The sequence below is a fragment of the Asterias rubens genome, chromosome 10, assembly GCF_902459465.1.
Source record: "Asterias rubens chromosome 10, eAstRub1.3, whole genome shotgun sequence".
NCBI classification, from domain to species: domain Eukaryota; kingdom Metazoa; phylum Echinodermata; class Asteroidea; order Forcipulatida; family Asteriidae; genus Asterias; species Asterias rubens.
Window position 1 is genome coordinate 5,854,358 of NC_047071.1, and position 17,991 is coordinate 5,872,348.

General features: G+C 38.9%; 1 protein-coding gene across 1 annotated transcript; it reads right to left on the bottom strand.

Moving 5' to 3' along the window:
* Positions 1-1,452: 1,452 nt before the first annotated feature.
* On the bottom strand, positions 1,453-17,592 carry LOC117295255 (STAGA complex 65 subunit gamma-like). Its single transcript, XM_033777799.1, has 11 exons — positions 17,485-17,592; positions 15,391-15,587; positions 14,392-14,512; positions 13,398-13,525; positions 12,939-13,054; positions 9,610-9,731; positions 8,370-8,513; positions 5,526-5,569; positions 4,292-4,571; positions 2,866-2,987; positions 1,453-2,024 (listed from the first exon to the last, which is right to left on the bottom strand). Exons 1-11 carry the CDS (start codon positions 17,491-17,493, stop codon positions 2,012-2,014), a joined length of 1,296 nt encoding a protein of 431 aa, XP_033633690.1. The 5' UTR covers positions 17,494-17,592; the 3' UTR covers positions 1,453-2,011.
* Between the last annotated feature and the right edge of the window lie 399 nt (positions 17,593-17,991).

A 17,991-nucleotide genomic window follows, 5' to 3' on the forward strand; every position in this document is an offset into this window, starting at 1 on the left:
TTGCACTAACCAAAAACATGTTTTTATATCTTATTGAATATATTTTATCTTCTGAGGGTCTGTATGTATACATTTTTTTAAACAAATCTTGGAAACATATTTCGTCTCGTTGTGAATTATTATTCAATTATTTGTTATTGTCACAGTTATGCATGACCACAGGGATTTGTAAACAAAGGCATTGGGGTGAACACATAGCTGAACATAAAAACGAAATAACATTAGTATGTCCGATCTAGTTGCGTTGATATGAGGATACCGGATAGAGTAACAAAAAATTTAAGAAAAAAGGTGCAAAATATATAAGTAAAATATAATTAGCTGTTGCAAACAAATCACCAACCAAAAGGACCGAGGTTATTGTTTAGTGCAAAGAATAGTAAAATGGCCTGACATTTCGGCCCTAGCAGAGTCTTTCAGCCTTCAAGAAAGACTCTGCTAGGGTCGAAACGTCAGGCCATTAACTTATTGCAAGTTATTAATTAAAGATGCTATGTCAGATTTTTGGCCCCAAACATTAAAAATTTGATATTTTTTTTGAGTGAATGGTATTCCAAAGAGTATTAACCGCTCTAACGAAAAAAAGTTACTTTTACTTTTAATGGTCAGGAACCATGACAAAATGTAAAGTTTCTTATAAACACATAAGAATTGGGCATGTGATATATTGCCAGGATCCCAACAAAAACTAATTTTGAGCACTTTATTTCACTGCTACTAATAATTGGCATACTTTTTTGAGCAATGGCTCAAATGTAAGCTTGTAACTTTTCGTGTCCCCCATCAAAATACTTATTTAATTTTAAATCAAAATTTTTGGGTCGAATCGGCAAAAAATCTGACATAGCATCTTTAATTAGAGATGTCAGCTACTGGTTAGAGCAAGGGCAGTTCTGATATTATCCTCACAGGGTTGTAAAGAGTGTTTTGTTAACCAACAGTTTGGGTGAGTGGATGGCTTAAGACGATTTCAAAAGAGGATTTGAAATTTGCAAATGTCGATACTCTGAAAAGTACATTCATTTTGTGATGGTTTTAAATCCAAAAGAAGGCATGTTGAATTTTGCTATGCATTCTGAATACATACGGCTAGATCATATTCCTTCAAATACAATCAAGTTATTTCAAAGTTTGACTGAAGGATTACCAGCTTGGCAACAGAGGGCTCTTTTACTTTCCCCAGCAGCCCCCCTCCCCCCAGGGCAGACACCCTTATGACAGTTATTTGATATTCCACGTTCTGAAGAAAACCTGGGCATAATGTGGGCATAATTAGAACAAAAATACATTGTGCAAAGCAATGTTGCGTGTAAGCCCACATGCTAATCCAACCAACCCCACCCAAACTCACTCCACCAATGCTTTCCTGCAATGTGAGTTGTTGTCATTAATTCTATTGATCAAATTCAGTCATTCGAAATACCACAAATGAAACAAAACGAAACAAAGAACTTGTTTGTGTAAGACTCTTTTATTTATTCAGTGCTGCTTTTAAGTATGAAGAGATAATTCTCATAACAGAAATATGGTATGTCCAAAAGACCGTCCCAAAACTTGTGAACAAAATAAAATCCACAGACATATCACTCGATAGGATTCAAACCCACGGCATTTGCCATTCTAGAGCAGATGTCTTACCAACTAGACCACCGAGATTGTCCAGCAGCTATTATAAACAGTTTGAATCGTACTTTTTTGCTGGAGCTATGCAATAATTTAAACCTGTTACTTTTAGTTACAAGCAGCATATACATTGTGTCACCTGGCGGAATGGAGTGAACAAATTATGGATTTGTTAAAATTGGATTTGATTATTTTAGTTTAGACTTTTGGTTGTTCAAACCATGGAGGTAGAAATGTTCAAACTATTTTTGTCACTAATGATGAAAATTTGTATCCCTTGATGCAGAGTTTTCTCGGTGTAGAGAATTCACATTAAATAGAGCAGACTTTGGCTTGGTTTTACAGCAGGTAGACTGAGGACCGATGCAACAAAATGTCTTCCATGCTTTCATTTCTTCTTCCTATGGGTAAAGACGACAATCAAATTTTAAATTACTACTGTAAGTACGACCTATAACTGATGTATTTGTACGAATTGGTTGTCTTGAAAGATGGTCATCTTGATCTTCTTTTTCAACCAATAACTGTTTCGCTCTGATTGGCCATCACTATCTTTATATTTTCGATATCAAAATGCACTTTGTGTACCTTTTTTTTTAGTTTAAAGACACTGGACACTATTGGTAATTGTCAAAGACCACTCTCCTCACTTGGTGTATCTCAACATATGCATATAATAACAAACCTGTGACAATTTGAGCTCAATTGATTGTCGAAGTTGCGATATAATGAAAGAAAAAACACCTTTGTCACACAAAGAGACATCAAAATCGCAATCTGAGGTCTCAAAATCAAACTCGTGGAAAATTACATCTTTCTCGAAAACTATGTTACTTAAGAGGGAGCTGTTTCTCACAATGTTGTACACTATCAACAGCTCTCTATTGCTTGTTACCAAGTATGTTTCTACTGCCTTTAATTCTGCATGTAGGTGCTGAACACAAATGTCAAGTACTAAAGTCAGGTGACATCTACCTTCCTACTACTCCAGCATTGGAGCTATAAAATATCTTTTTAATCGTTCCACACACCAAACAAGGTCAAATGTTAGAACAATTCATTGCAAGTTATTAAATTCAAGTTTATACCTCATGTGAATGCAAAGAAAATCAAGTTCCCAAATGAGTGATTTTTGGGAGGAATAAATTATGTGCTTCAATTTCCTAAAAGATTTTACAATGAGCTTCTAACTGTTTCGTTCTTTCTGGTATTTGTTTTTTTAAGAGTGTGATGTTTGCTTACTTTTTCTTTGGGTTCATAGGAGCTATTTCTCTGTTGGAGCGGCTTTGTGGTGAGGTAACATCAACATCAACTACAACGGCTGGAGACCGACTTGATTGACTGGTATCCATCTCTTCCTCACCCTGTAATTCAAGTTGTTTTGCTAGTGTCAGATTACTAATGAACAGACAATTTTACACAAAAAATGATTTTGTATTTGGTTAAATAATGTAAATAATGAATAAGGGAACAACAGCAGGTGTGGTTCAATAACAGCGGCCGTCACAGTAGTCATCACACTGTTATTCCCATTAATGAATACCTTGGATGACATAAATCAGTACAAAAACATCAGAATTTGTGATTTGTCTTTCATCAATATTTTGTTTAATGCTCTAGTCATGTTCAAGGTTCATTCCTTGGATCAGACTTTGAGCTCTGAATATTAACAATACTCTACATGGAAATACTTTGGTTGGTGTAAGCTTTGTGTCTGTTTCATGTACATACAGTCACCTTTTTTCGGTCCATGAAAAGCTTTTTTAACCATTTGTTTTGAAATCGATATGGATAGAAAGATGTTTTAAAAGTAGATAATAATGATCAATGCCTCCAAATTGCGAGGTTTTCCTTTTACTTTGCGTACTAACACCGTCGGCCTTTTGATGGAGTAAAAAACTGGACTGCACAAGATGGCGTGCTGTGTTCGTTCACGACAATAAAGAAAACCATGCAATTTCGAGGCATATTTGTTTGGAACATTATATTCTACTTTAAAAACATCTTTCTTACCATATGCATTTTATAACAAACGGTTTCAAACGCTTATCATAAATAACTTGATACATTGTTGCCCATTCAAGTATATGTGTGGTTATATGCGGTATGCACTAGCAAACTGGACCAAAATCTCTTGCCAAATAAATAAAAAAAACAATACACATAAAAACATTATTTTTGGTAGTGCCCCACACAACATGCAAGCTGTTGTTAACAATGGTTGTTTAGGGCCATTTTATTTTGTATTTCACAGAGCCGGTTTTTATATCACATGGTTTTCGACCAATCAGAGTGCATAAACTAATATCTGTTACAAATGACTTTTAAAAAGTCTGTTTTATCAGTTTTTAAGAGACAACATTACCAAACATATTTTAATTTGATATTGCACAAATAGACCGTATTGAATTAACCCCTTTTTGCTATGAAAAGTCCCATCTTGTAGGGCAAACCGTATGCACGTCCAAACTGAAACATCATCCAAGCACGCAGCACGCAACATTCCCGGTTTGATTTCAACGGCACATGCACGCAGACACACACGCACAGACGCCATCTTGTTGGTCAGATATTTGAGTCGCGTGACGTCATATTCAATACGGTCTATACAGCTGTCAATGATATGCTCTATAGATTCAGCTATTTTTGACATCATTATTCCACTCACCTGGTCACTGTGCTCTTGTGTCTCCAAGTCTCTTCCATCATCAGGCTTGTTGGTACTAGCCTCAGTTACTGCTTCAGTCTTGACATAGGTTGGTGGATACCAGTGATTTTCATCTTCTGTAATGCTGGTCGTTGCCCTTGTCTGCTCTTCCAATTCCATATTGGAGAGGGACTGGAAATTCAACGGCTGATTTGGGTGCTCCGTAGCATCAGGTGTGACCTCGGAGGAGTCCTGTTCACTGTCTGGAAATTGGATGTCCACAAAGGGTTCCTCTTTCACCCTGAGAAAAATCCCAAAGCAGTGGATTACAAGAAATCCCAAATCAGTGGATTACAAGAAATCCCAAATCATTGGATTACAAGAAATCCCAAATCAGTGGATTAAATGAAATACCAGATCAGTGGATTACAAGAAATCCCAAATCAGTGGATTACAAGAAATCCCAAATCAGTGGATTACAAGAAATCCCAGATCAGTGGATAAAAAAAAAACAGAAAATTGGATTACAAGAAGTCTCAAATCATTGGATTACAACAAATCCCAAATTAGCAGATTACATGAAATACCAGATCAGTAGATTACAAGAATATGGATGATTTTTATTAGCCGATTACAAGAAATCCCAATTCAGTGGATTGCGAGAAATCCCAAATCAGTGGATTACAAGAAATCCAAAGTCATTGGATTACAAACAAAATCAAAAGCAGTGGATTACACAAACCAGTAAATAAAAAGAAATCAGAAATTAGTGGATTACTAGAAATCCCAAATCAGTGGATTACAAGAAATCCCAAATCTACAAAGACAGGAGGAGGAAGGTGTAGGCTTTTGTTAAAAATATCCGCAAGAACACATTTACAAGTACATGTATGTGTTGTGTGTACAAAGTATGACAGGGTAACAGGCTGACATAGATAGACAAGTGTGGTGGCCGAGTGGATAAGAGCCCCAAACTCAAGCTCTTGTGCTTCTGTTCAGCAAAGTGTGGTTTGAATCCCGGTCGTGACACTTGTGCATCTGAGCAAGTGAGGGCAGAGATGGTTCTTGTGATTGATTTAGCTGAGTAGCGCATATTAATTAATGTACAGGGAGTTGAGATGGGTTAAGAAGTGAATTAAGGCCCAGTGAACATGGGTAATAATATGAAGTGCTTTTGGACGCCCTCCTGGTGTGAAAAGCGCTATATAAAAACGGGTTATTATTATTATTATTTAAGTATGTACAAGAGACCTACCTCGGTGACTTGCTATCCCCTGACATTGGAACATCTCCAGGATTCTGAAAATACACACATTATAAATAGTTAAACATGTAATTGAGCGAATTTGTTAAAGCGGGAATGTTTACCATTTAGTTGTAATTATGTTGTTTGAACACTTCGTAATTGTTTCGTAATTGTTGATAAAAAAATGAAGCACCAGCCTCAAGGTTTAGAAAACAACTACAAACACTTCTTCCGTTGGCATCTAGCGCAAAAATTACACTACTTTGACGTTGTGTGGGAGTCTCTTTGTTTTACCTCCTTGCTGCAACAAAGTGGCTATACAAATTGGAGCTCCAACACATGACGTAACACGAATGATGACGTAAGAGAGCTTTTTGCGAGTCTTTCTGAAAAGCACTGGATAAGGGTATTCAAAATGCTTTTCGTACACAACTAAAATCTATTTATTCTCATGTGAACACATGTGAAAAAACATTTTAAATTAATTCAGCAAAGATCACAACTTGCTGTTTTCAATCAAGTAGGTCTCAAAAGGTTCCACTGAATCTACTTCTTATTTGATTGATAAAAATTTATATTTTTTCTCAATAAGCTAGCAAACCTTCCCCCTCCACTAAAAAAGGAGTTGGCTGAAATTATAAAAAGCAATGGTTGTCATGGATCAATTTGAAGCCTGTCATTAGCTCATCCTTGGTTAGTCATGGCATGTCATGGCCTAGCGGTTAAGCACACCGAATTCAAGCTATGGTGTTTTTTATCAGTAGAGTGTGGGTCCGAGTCCCAGTCATGACACCTGTGTCTTTAAGCAAGATACTAACAACCATGATGCTTCCTTCTTCGGATGGGACGTAAAGCCATTCCCCCCGCGTGTTGTGTAAAGCACGGAAAAGAACCCAGTGAACTTCCTCTAAATAAGAAGATAGTGATCAGGTCAAGTCTTCAACATCAGTGGGTATCATCATTGACAAGACTCTCAACATGCGTTGTCACATCAACATATTCTGCCAAAACGCCTCTCTGGCTCTGAGAAGGATTGGAAAGAATCGCTCCTTCTTAAACAAAACTACAACTGAAACCCTTCTTCACGCCCTTTGTCTCATCTCTTCTAGATAACTGCAACAGTCTCATGTATGGCATTCCTGATAAGGACCTTTCTAAACTCCAAAGAATCCAGAATTCAGCAGCATGGCTCATCTTTAGTTCAAAACAACAGAATCAAAGCACCACATTCTACAAGAACTCCACTGGCTTCCTGTCAATGCTGGCATACAGTACAAAGTCCTGCTCCTCACGTTCAATGCTGTCCATGGTCTATCCCCTCATTACATTTCCCGACTGGTTACATCGTCTTCTCCGACAAGTAAGCTTGGGCGGTTCCAGAAATTTGGGGCTCGGTTCCGGTTCCGAAAAAAAGCTCGGTTCTGAGACATACCCGGTTCCAACTCAATATAAAACATAAGCCGCCCGTCCCGAGCTCACACACACACGAGCCGATCTATTTTAACTGAAAATAACCAAGTTAATCAGACATCGGTCCCAAGCTCACACACACACAATTGGAGCCGATCTATTTTTAACGAAAATACCAGAATACCCACCCCAAGTCAATCAGACATCGTGCCACCGAGCACCTATTCTCCCTGCATTTAAACAAGTCTTTGATTTAGCCGGCAGTACGTCCGTTGTGTAGCAGTACGTCCGTAGTGCAGAACGTCCGTAGTGCATGCAGTGTGTCGTCTCTGTAGTGCAGTACGTCCGTAGTGCATGCAGTGTGTCGTCTCTGTACATACAAGTGTACATGCCTGTACATGCCTGTACATGCATACAGTACTGTGTGTTTTGTGCATGGGGCAAGCTTTTATGAATATGGATATATCGGCAGCCAATCACAATGTGCTGTCTATTTGGACTTTGGACTCTGTACATGTACATGTATATGCATGAGATATACATGTATAGATGCCTATGCATTAGAGGGGGCTGTGCACTGTGTATGCAGCCACACGTGATAGTTGATACTCATGTCGACTTGAAGCCTTTGCACACTGTATCTGCGGTCACCGCTTTCAACATCAAGCCTCAATTTCTAGAGCCGGTTCGTCGCAGGATCGGCTCCACAGAGCCTTTTATAGTTGGGACTCGGTCTTTTAAAATCGGAACCGACAAAAGCGGGTACCCGGTTCCACAGAAGAGTGGAACCGCCGGTCCGGTTTTCAATTTGGAACCGGGTAGAACCGGGTAACCGAAGGAACCGCCCAAGCTTACCGACAAGGTTGCTCAGATCCTCTTCACAGCATCCTACAAGTACCCACTTACAGAACAAAAACATACGGTAAAAGAGCCTTTGCTTTCAGCGCACCCACCCTTTGGAACTCTCTTCCTGCTACCCTCCGTTCTCAGATACACCCGGACCTCTTCAAAATACACACCTTAAATCTTTCATGTTTGCTCAATTGTTTTTGTATATTTTATATTTAAGTAAACTTAACTAAAGTACATTGAGAGTTCTCTCAGAACTGAAATGCGCTCTATAAGAATGCCTTATTATTATTAATTATGTTGGCAGTATATTACCCCAAAGCACCTTATATTGGTGGCTGATGCTACATGTATGTAAAAGGAGTAGGTCTTATTATCCAAATATAGTCATACATACCTTGCAGGGAAATACGTATGTTAAAGAGCCTCGAGCGTCACTGAGTGACGGATATGTGCGCTTTAAGAAGCCTTATTACTATTATAAGTATTACTATTATGAGTCAAATTATAAGTATTACTATTATGAGTCAAATTCTTCTGTTGTATGTTCAGGACACATTAGTCTAATACTATCCGTTTCTCTACTCAACTCACCCTTAGTTTGTCATATTGTTCTCGGAGTTGTGTGTTTCTTTTCTGCATGGCTTTATGATAGTCCTTGATTCTTGTTTTCCAGAACTTGAAGAGGGTGTCTGTGCTCCCAACACCGCTCTCCTGTAAGACTTGGGACAAGGAATCCTTGGAATACAGAGAAATGCAGTTGATCAGGATTTATGACGGAATACTGTATATTGTGAATTCAACTCACATAACGTTTCAACTAAATTACATTTGGGGGCCAAATAATAAACAATATCTTAGTAAATGAACATTAAAGATAAAAATAGTCATTCAAATTTATAACACTTGTTCACAATTTACACAACGAAAATAAATCAAATAATATACACCAAAACTAACACCTGAAATGGTTCCCTCTTGTGTTGAAGCATAATTTCTGAACTTCTCCAAGAAGTTTACACTCCATCAAGAAATCTTCAATCAAGTTCCATGCTCTCATTGAACCCAAGTCTCGACACTCATGGGGGGACAGGTCTTTTTCTTCAGCTGCGCCACGCATCTGGAACTCTCTACACTTTAATCTTAGAACTTGTCTTTGTACCACAACATTCAAATCTCTTCTCAAACTTATCTTATGTCACAGGTTTTCAAGGACTAATTTTTTGTTGTGTCTGTTTTTTCTTTGTTTTGTTTTTGCTTTGTTTTGTTTGTTGTTGGATTTACTGCGCCTTGAACACCCAGCAGGGTGGATACGTGCGCATTACAAGTCTTATTATTATTATTATCGTTATCGTTGTCGTTGTCGTTGTCGTTGTCGTTGTCGTTGTCGTTGTCGTTGTCGTTGTCGTTGTCGTTGTCGTTGTCGTTGTCGTTGTCGTTGTTATTATTATTATTATTATTATTATTATTATTATTATTATTATTATTATTATTATTATTATTATTATTATTATTATTTTTTTTTTTTTATTATTATTATTATTATTATTATTTTTATCATTATTATTATTATTATTATTATAATATCCATTAACTGACCCAGAATGATTGTCTTAAGACCTAGGCCCAATTTCATAAAGCTGTTTAGCAGAAAATACTGCTTGACAAATTTCTCTGCTAAGCAAAATATAAATGGGGCACCAATCACAACAATGTAGACTTAATGTAATTTTGGCTGGTTATCTATCTAGGCAATACTCTTTTGTGCTTAGCATGTTTTTGTGCTTTCAGGCTTGATGACATTTGGCCCTGTATAAGACTACTGCTTACTAACCTGGAATCCAGTAGACCCAGTCAAAGCCTCCCTGTCAACCGCTGCTCTTAGCAACTTACAGACTTTGATTAAGTATTCCTGTAAAACATCAGCTAAGGTCTCAACAGCAGACTCCTGACTCACTAACAATAAGAATAAATCAGAGAGTAGCGACAAATTAATGAAATCATGTCCAGATTGTAAGTTAAGGAGAACAAGTGTACGAGCCGAAGACAAGTACATGGTAGTCACGAATCTACACTGTAGAGTCTATTCTCTGACTTAAACTATTTCCCCCATTGGTTATATAACAGTTTCAATGAATTGGATTTCTCAATAGTAACAACACTAATTAGTCTATCTAATTTCGGATACGTTGTCAACTGGCGGTTGGTCACACTGCATACTTTACTGCTTGCATTATTGAGTGCAGCGCAGTTTTCTCAGCTAACAATAAACTGTGTCACTAAACTGGATAATGTTTGTAAATTGAAAGATAAGATTTTTTCAGCTATGTTTTGTTGCACTTCATGCTATCTTTCAGTTTGGAAAGACAGTAATTTTCACGTTGAACTGTTTACTTATGTAGGGTTTGAGGCATTGTATGGTGAGGTATCAATATATATTTGGTTTGCGGTAACACCATGTGTGTATCTACTTGCCAGGTAGAGTTGTTCTTAGAGAACTCTCTTGCTTTATTCTACTGCCGCGGAGTAGATAATCGGAGGTTCGGGAGACTTCTCAGTTCTGAAAAGAACTGTCCTGCTTTTAAACTATTACCAGGGCGGATGGTATACAAAATAGACTGGACTACGCAGCAGTACAGTTAATTACGATCCTATAAGCTAAAGTAGTAGTCCAGTCTATTTTCTATACCATCCGCCCTGGTAATAGTTAAAAAGCAGGACAGTTCTTTTCAGAACTGAGAAGTCTCCCGAACCTCCGATTATCTACTCCGCGACAGTAGAATAAAGCAAGACAGTTCTTTTCAGAACTGAGAAGTCTCCCGAACCTCCGATTATCTACTCCGCGACAGTAGAATAAAGCAAGACAGTTCTCTAAGAACAACTCTACCTGGCAAGTAGATACACACATGGTGTTACCGCAAACCAAATACATATTGTTTACTTATGTTTGTAATGAATCTACACTCAACTGTAGATTATGTTACGAATCTACACTATAATGTACCTCGAATGGGTGGACCATTATTGTAGTGCAGCCATCTTGTATATATCTCCCATTAGAGGCTAAAAGAGCAGTATGATCACTTTTGGGAACATGAAAATCAAATTTTACTCCTGTCTTTTTGCACACAGTGGAATATGACAATCAGAATGGTAGCAATTGATTCAGTACAACAATTTCATAATGTTTTTTCCATGTATACATTCATAGAATGTCCAGGAAAGATACAACTATCTTGTACACATAACTGAATTTTTTTTTCTTTTCAGAATTGATTATCACCAGCATGAAACACACAGGCTTGTGTAGCACCATTCACATCAGAAATAGAAAAACAAATATCAGATTCCTAATGCAATAATTCCTTATCCATTAAAAAGGCATCTATAATTGGACAGAATGAAGAGGTAGAAAGGGTGTCATATAATGGTGAAAAAAAGGTGTTGTAACTTGTATTCATAAATACCCCAGACAGTTCCACTCTTTCTATTGGTGGAGAAGTCGTACCCCAGACAGTTCCACTCTTTCTATTGGTGGAGAAGTCGTACCCCAGACAGTTCCACTCTTTCTATTGGTGGAGAAGTCGTACCCCAGACAGTTCCACTCTTTCTATTGGTGGAGAGGTCGTACCCCAGACAGTTCCACTCTTTCTATTGGTGGAGAGGTCGTACCCACGACAGTTCCACTCTATCTATTGGCGGAGAGGTCGTACCCCAGACAGTTCCACTCTTTCTATTGGCGGAGAGGTCGTACCCCAGACAGTTCCACTCTTTCTATTGGCGAAGAGGTCGTACCCCAGACAGTTCCACTCTTTCTATTGGCGGAGAGGTCGTACCCCATACAGTTCCACTCTTTCTATTGGCGGAGAGGTCGTACCCCAGACAGTTCCACTCTTTCTATGGTGGAGAGGTCGTATCCCAGACAGTTCCACTCTTTCTATTGGTGGAGAGGTCGTCACGTGAGAGTGTTTAAACTTTTGATAATGGATGACCAGCTGGTGCTGTTTATAACCGGTTGTTTTCAAATAGCATTTGTGCAGGTTGGCTAACAACCTTGTCCCCTTGGGGATTGATCTCGCCGCGCCATTAGCCTATGGGTTCGACGATGCAATACACCCTGCCAGAATGTATATCTAAAAACCGTCTCATAAAAATGCACCCCACAAACAGAGCTCAGATGTCGGAAAATTTGTACGGAGTTTCCTACTTTATCTCGTCTTTTGTACCAAAATGGCATTTATGAATGGGAATAAAAGAGTAGTGACTTGTTCTTAAACAGCCATTTAAAACCTTGCAGGGTCGTGGCTGTGCGATAAAGGCCCTTGCCTTCCGCTGTGCAAGGCCTAAATAATAGAATAAAAGGGAAGCAACGAGTTCCTAAACAGTCACTACTCATTTATTCCCATTCATAAATGCCATTATGGTAAAAAGGCGTAATAAAGTAGGAACCTCTGTAAAAACTTATCTGTTTCCCGACGTCTAGCTCTGTACATGTGGTGCATTTTTATGAGACAGTTTTCAGATATGTATTTGTGCGCTATGCATCCTCGTATCAATGGGCTAAACAGACGCGGCGAGATCGTTCAATCCTGCGAACGAGGTTGTGGGCTCACTCACACAAACGTTTCTGAAAACAACCGGTTATAAACAGCTCACAGCTGGTCTTTATCGACCGTTTAAACACCCCCACGTGACGCACTCTCCACCAATAGGAACAGCAAAACTGTTTGGGGTATTTAAATGGCCGTTTAAGACCTCGTTGCTAACCTTTTATTCCCATAACCGTCTCCATTTTACATAAATGATTTGTGGTCCAGAGCAGTGCATAATACAACTCAATACAAACAAAACAAGAAATGTGACAACTGCTCTTTTACAATCTTAAGTTGGGGGATATATTTAAAAAGATTGCGTGTGTGCCCTGGCCATCCTTTTTAAGATGCCAGGTGGCAGCAGACTTACATTGCTCTGGGGTATGTGCGCATGCCTTGAATTGTGCAATGCCCAGAGAACTACATGTACCTGGTCATTCTTCAGCCACCTAGGGTTTCCAAGTCTGCCATTGAAAACCTCCACCTCAATGCACAATTTGGGACGCATCTGTCTTAAGGCATATAATAAGGACACAAAGTGAATTAAGGAAAACCCTCAGTGAATACTCACTTTCATATCCAGCATGTGCACACAGCGTAGCAATGGCTCTCCTGCGTAGCTTTCTGGAAGTTACTTCATCTACTTCCACAGTGCTAGTATGCATTTTGGGTCTACAGAAACTAGAACTGAAAAGCAATACAAAACTGACTCAGTTGAAGGTTTTTATGTTTTTTCTCCACGGATCATTCCAAATAATTGTTATCATTTGAAAAGAACCAAAGGGGAGAGGACAGTGGGAGAAGCATAATAGGGGAAAATGAAAAAAAATAACAAAAATAAGCCAGATACTAAAGATAGAAACCATATGGTTACGCTTAGTTACATCGACCAGAAACAGCACCTATCCAAAAACAAATTAACAAACAACAACTGTACATCCATTGTGAGATGATTTTAAGAATTAGCCATAGATAGAAGTGACCCACCCCTGATGAGTAGCTGAATTAGCCTTAAAACATAGTGACTTACTCCTCTCTATGCCCATTCTGACCACTGTTGTCACTGGCAGGTATGCCTATTTTCTTGGAGGGCAATAATAACAGTGGCGTAGCAGGCAGAGACTGCAGCCTAGGCCTGTGACTCCTGTCCTCCCATTTCTATAAGCAAGAACAAATACAGAAAGGTTAAGACTTCATTCATAAATACCTCAGACAGTTTCGTTATTCCTATTGGTGGAGAGCACGTCACGTGGGTGTGTATAAACCTTAGTTTATGACCAGTAAAAGTGTTGAAACATGGGCATGACACGCGAGCTTTCACCTGTGCTTATAAGACAGTCTCTTCATTCCTATTGGTCGAAAAAGCAATGGCTGAAACAGTTGTGCCACATAAGGAGTTGTTTACCCGAGGGCCTTACCATTTCATAGCTGGAGGGGTGTTGTGTTGAAAGAAATCATTGTACAATTATAATTTTTGCATTTTTTTTACTTTTTGACCAAAAAGTGTTGATGTCTTTTGACCGAAAAGGTATTCATGAATGGGAATCAAAGTGTGTTGAATCGGTTTTCGACTAGTGGTTTAAACCCGCCGGCCTGGTTCTTGATAATTTCGTCTCGGTAAAATTATCAAGAACCAGGCCTCGTTGGGATTAAACCACTAGTTGAAAACCTCTTCACCACACATTGATTCCCTTATTTAACACAGATTCTCCTGCACTTTAGTTCACTAAGTTAATAAGCTCTAATTACTAATATTTTCCAATTTAATGATTCAACATTGGTAACCCATTAACAACAGGCACTGTAAGTGATGTTGTAGAGTGATTGTCCACTGAAGTAAAGGGGCTGCATTTCTTTGAACTATCGAACTAGACTACAACCAGACAACTGTTAAAACACTTCCTATTGTAATAAAGCATTTTCAACCTTTGCTAAAGCCTAACCTTATACTTAGTCCAAGTAAACAATAGTTTGATATACAGTGTATTTATAAATTCTTATTGCTGATTTATAAACAATCTTACACTGCTTTCTTGTTGGAGCTGCTGAGAAGCTGCAATGATAGTCCGAATGCGTCGATTGTTCCTGAACAACTGAATGGTATGGATGCTGATGGCATCCGGACGAACCAACTCCGATGGTAGCCTGTGAGTCAATAGATAAGTACAAAGCACTCACCAGTCAACATTGCAAAGTTGATTAATTGTAGCACATTGTAAAGGATCCAACACACACAGGGGGGGGGGGCACACAGAAATGGCACCGTGGGGTGTCGTGGCCGAGCGGTTATGAGCACCGAATTCAAGCTCTGCTGATTCTGTTCAGCAGTGTGTGGGTTTGAATCCCGGTCGTGACACTTGTGTCCCTGAGCAAGACACTTAACCATTATTGCTTCTCTCCACCCAGGGGTAAATGGGGACCTGTGAGGGCAGAGATGGTTCTTGTGATTGATTTAGCCGAGTAGCGCATTTGTTGCACAAGGCTGTATACTCCCCAGGGAGCTGAGATGGTTTAAGGAGTGAATTAACGCCCAGTGACCAGGGGTAATAATTTGAAGCGCATTGAGACACCCATTCGGGAGTGAAAAAGCGCTATATAAACTCAAATATATTATTACCATTTGCCCCTGTTACCACTGTTCCAGACGGCACACCACAAACAAAATCTGTATCAATTAACCCGGTCCCACCGTAGCTACAACCTCATCCCCTTGTTCTGCTCATATTATGAGCAATTACATAAAAGCATGGACATTATTATGGAACAATCTCCCTCTACACATCCAGCTGGCATCAAAGCCACTTGCTAGAAATCCATCTGTTTGTAATTTAAGTTTGAAATATTGTTGGATATCGGTTGTTATATATCCTTTGTTAAGGTAAAATAATTGGTTGTCTAATCCTTAATTTCTCAGCAATAATGGTCTTTGTATTCATAATCACTTGAAATCAATCTGTTCCCATGAATAATGTGTTCTTTGAAAAAGTGGCTGTACAAAAAGTGCTATTGCAGGCCTTACTTACGGTTGGTGTGCACTTGTCTTGTGGTGGGATGACGGCTGATGCAGATGAGGTCCCTCAAGGTCAATGGATTTTGGGTTTAGGGATGGGGAGTCCATATCTACAACAGACATAGCCTTGGGTGGGGATTGCTTGGAGATTAACTCCCCCCAGTGATGTGACCGAGGTGCTTGCTGATCATGCTTGCCTATGGAGTGGTGCTATAAAAAGCATATCAACAAATAAACACATACAATAAGACAAAACAAAATCACACAATAGATTATATATCAGGTTTCCAGCAAAAATTTTCTTAGAGGTTTTTCCCTTCTTTTTTTTGTTATGTAAATTCACTTTAACTTTGCAAAAAAATCATTAAGGATGTCATGCAAAATTTTGCTTGAAGACACTGGACATTTCGATAATTGTTAAAGACCAATCCTCATACTTGGTGTATCTGAACATATGAACGAAATAACAAACCTGTGAACATTTGAACCTAATTTTGATCGTCGAAGTTGCGAGATAATAATAAAAGAAAAAAACACCCTTCTTGCACAAAGTTGTGTGCTTTCAGATGCTTGGTTTCAATACCTCAAAATCTAATTCTGAGGTCTCAAAGTCAAATTCGTGGGAAAAAAAATGTTTTCTCGAAAATTACGTTACTAGAGGGAGCCGTTTCTCACAATGTTTTATAATATCAACCTCTCCCAGCAACCGTTACCAAGTAAGGTTTAATGCTAATAATTATTTTGAGTACCATAATCACCAATAGTGTCCACTGCCTTTAAAGGAACAGTTACACAGTTCAGAACTGTTGCAAACAGTTGCTGGCAGTGTAATAAAATAATAAAATAAACTCCAATCACCACAGGAGAGCCCCACTTGTGTGGCCAAAGATAGCTGAATCCTTAGCCACACGTCCACCCCATTTCCTCATGCAGATAAGAAATAAAAACATTCTGGCGCCTTATCTACGAGCCACCCGGCAGTATAAACCGGCTGAATGTGTTCACCTCACTCTTATCTTAGCTTGCTTTGTGTGTATTGAAAAGTGAAACAAATAAAAAAAAAGTAAAAAATTTTTAACGATAACTTTGCTGTTGGCGGTCCTACTACTTCACTTGCCATCAACTCGCCGTCAACTCTTTTTTGTGACGTCAACTCATTAAATTTACATGAACATTTTATAAATGGGGCACGGAATTGTTAAGTCTGGGCTAAACTACATATTTCTCATGGTTTTCGGTAAAATTTCATTCACAAAAACGAAAAAGCAAGATGGCGGCCGACGGTTTTGCTGCTTCGAGATAATTTTTTCACGAGAAAAAAACCTCAATTTTTATTCCGAAATATGACCTAAAACTTACACGAATTCTCTTTGAGCTGATACTTTACAGTTCTATGCTTCTTTTGTGGATTTTAAATATATATTGGAGGAGTTGACGGCGAGTTGACGGCAAGTAGTAGGACCCCAACTTCATCGTTTCGTACACGGCGCAGCCATCTTGGAATATGCGAATCAACATGACGTCATCGGCCTGCCGAGCTGTGGGCCCGTGAGGGCGCGATTACAAATCAACGGCCGTTTTATGTAAATTAAGCTTGTGTACTTTTTACGTGCACGTGCTACGTAGTTCACGAAAAATTGCTTTTAATTTTTTTATTTGTTTCACTTTTCAGTACACACAAAACAAGCTAAGAGTTTGGTGAACACATTCAACCGGTTTATACTGCCGGGTGGCTCGTAGTTGTAGATAAGGCACCAGAATTGTTTTATTTCTTAGCTGCATATAAACAAGGAAATGGGGTGGAAGTGTGGCTAAGGATTCAGTTATCCTTGGCCACACAGGTGGGGCTAGCGGCCGTCGGGAGGAGGGTTACGTTATCGCAACTGCAACTAGACCAGTGCACCACTCCTCACCGCAGGAAGGAGAGCATTATTAATATTCCTAAAAATCTAATAAATAATATTAATAAAAAGCAACAAAAAATAACTATCAGTATCACCAAGGCGTTGCAATTGCATTAACTTGTAAAGTTGTAAGAAAGACTGTAAGCAGAGGAACAGGCGGTAAAGGAATGTCTTTAATTTCTTTAAATCAAATAAATACCTACCTGCTTCATGATCGTTGAATTCGATGAAGACTTTCCATTTTTCTTTTTCTCGACTGTGGACGTCGCCGTCTTACTTACTGAAGTTAAAATGCGCCCTCAATTGGCACGATTGTGTTAGCGTGAAGATAGTCTGGTTCCCAGACCCAAAAATCTCCGACTAGGCTCTGTCGAATTTAGGGTCCGGTATCACCCAAAATCACGTGACCAAAGAGGAGGTTCGAAGTTATCCGAAATGTTCCGAACGTGTTGTCGTCAACATTCGGACAGTATCGTTGATGTTGATCGTTGATGTACGGACTCGTAATGTCAGTCTTGTCGTCGGCCGTAGATCCAGGAGTTTTTATGCCAGTTATTGCCAATGCAGGCGTTGTGCCTAAATAAAGCGTTTGCAAAGCGATGCGACAAGTTCAATATATATAAACCTGGGAAATCGCTCCGGGATCTGTTTTTGTCTTTTTTCTTCAAAAATATTTTTTCAAAGGTGTTTTGACCTGAGTGTTCATTAAA

What these genes read in the sequence shown, in the direction of transcription:
- LOC117295255 (XM_033777799.1), bottom strand. An exon ending in AAGACAAGTGCACACCAACC is followed by an intron (nt 14,513 to 15,390) that starts GTAAGTAAGGCC and finishes ATTGACTCACAG; the next exon opens with GCTACCATCGGAGTTGGTTC. An exon ending in AGCTCCAACAAGAAAGCAGT is followed by an intron (nt 13,526 to 14,391) that starts GTAAGATTGTTT and finishes TCTTGCTTATAG; the next exon opens with AAATGGGAGGACAGGAGTCA.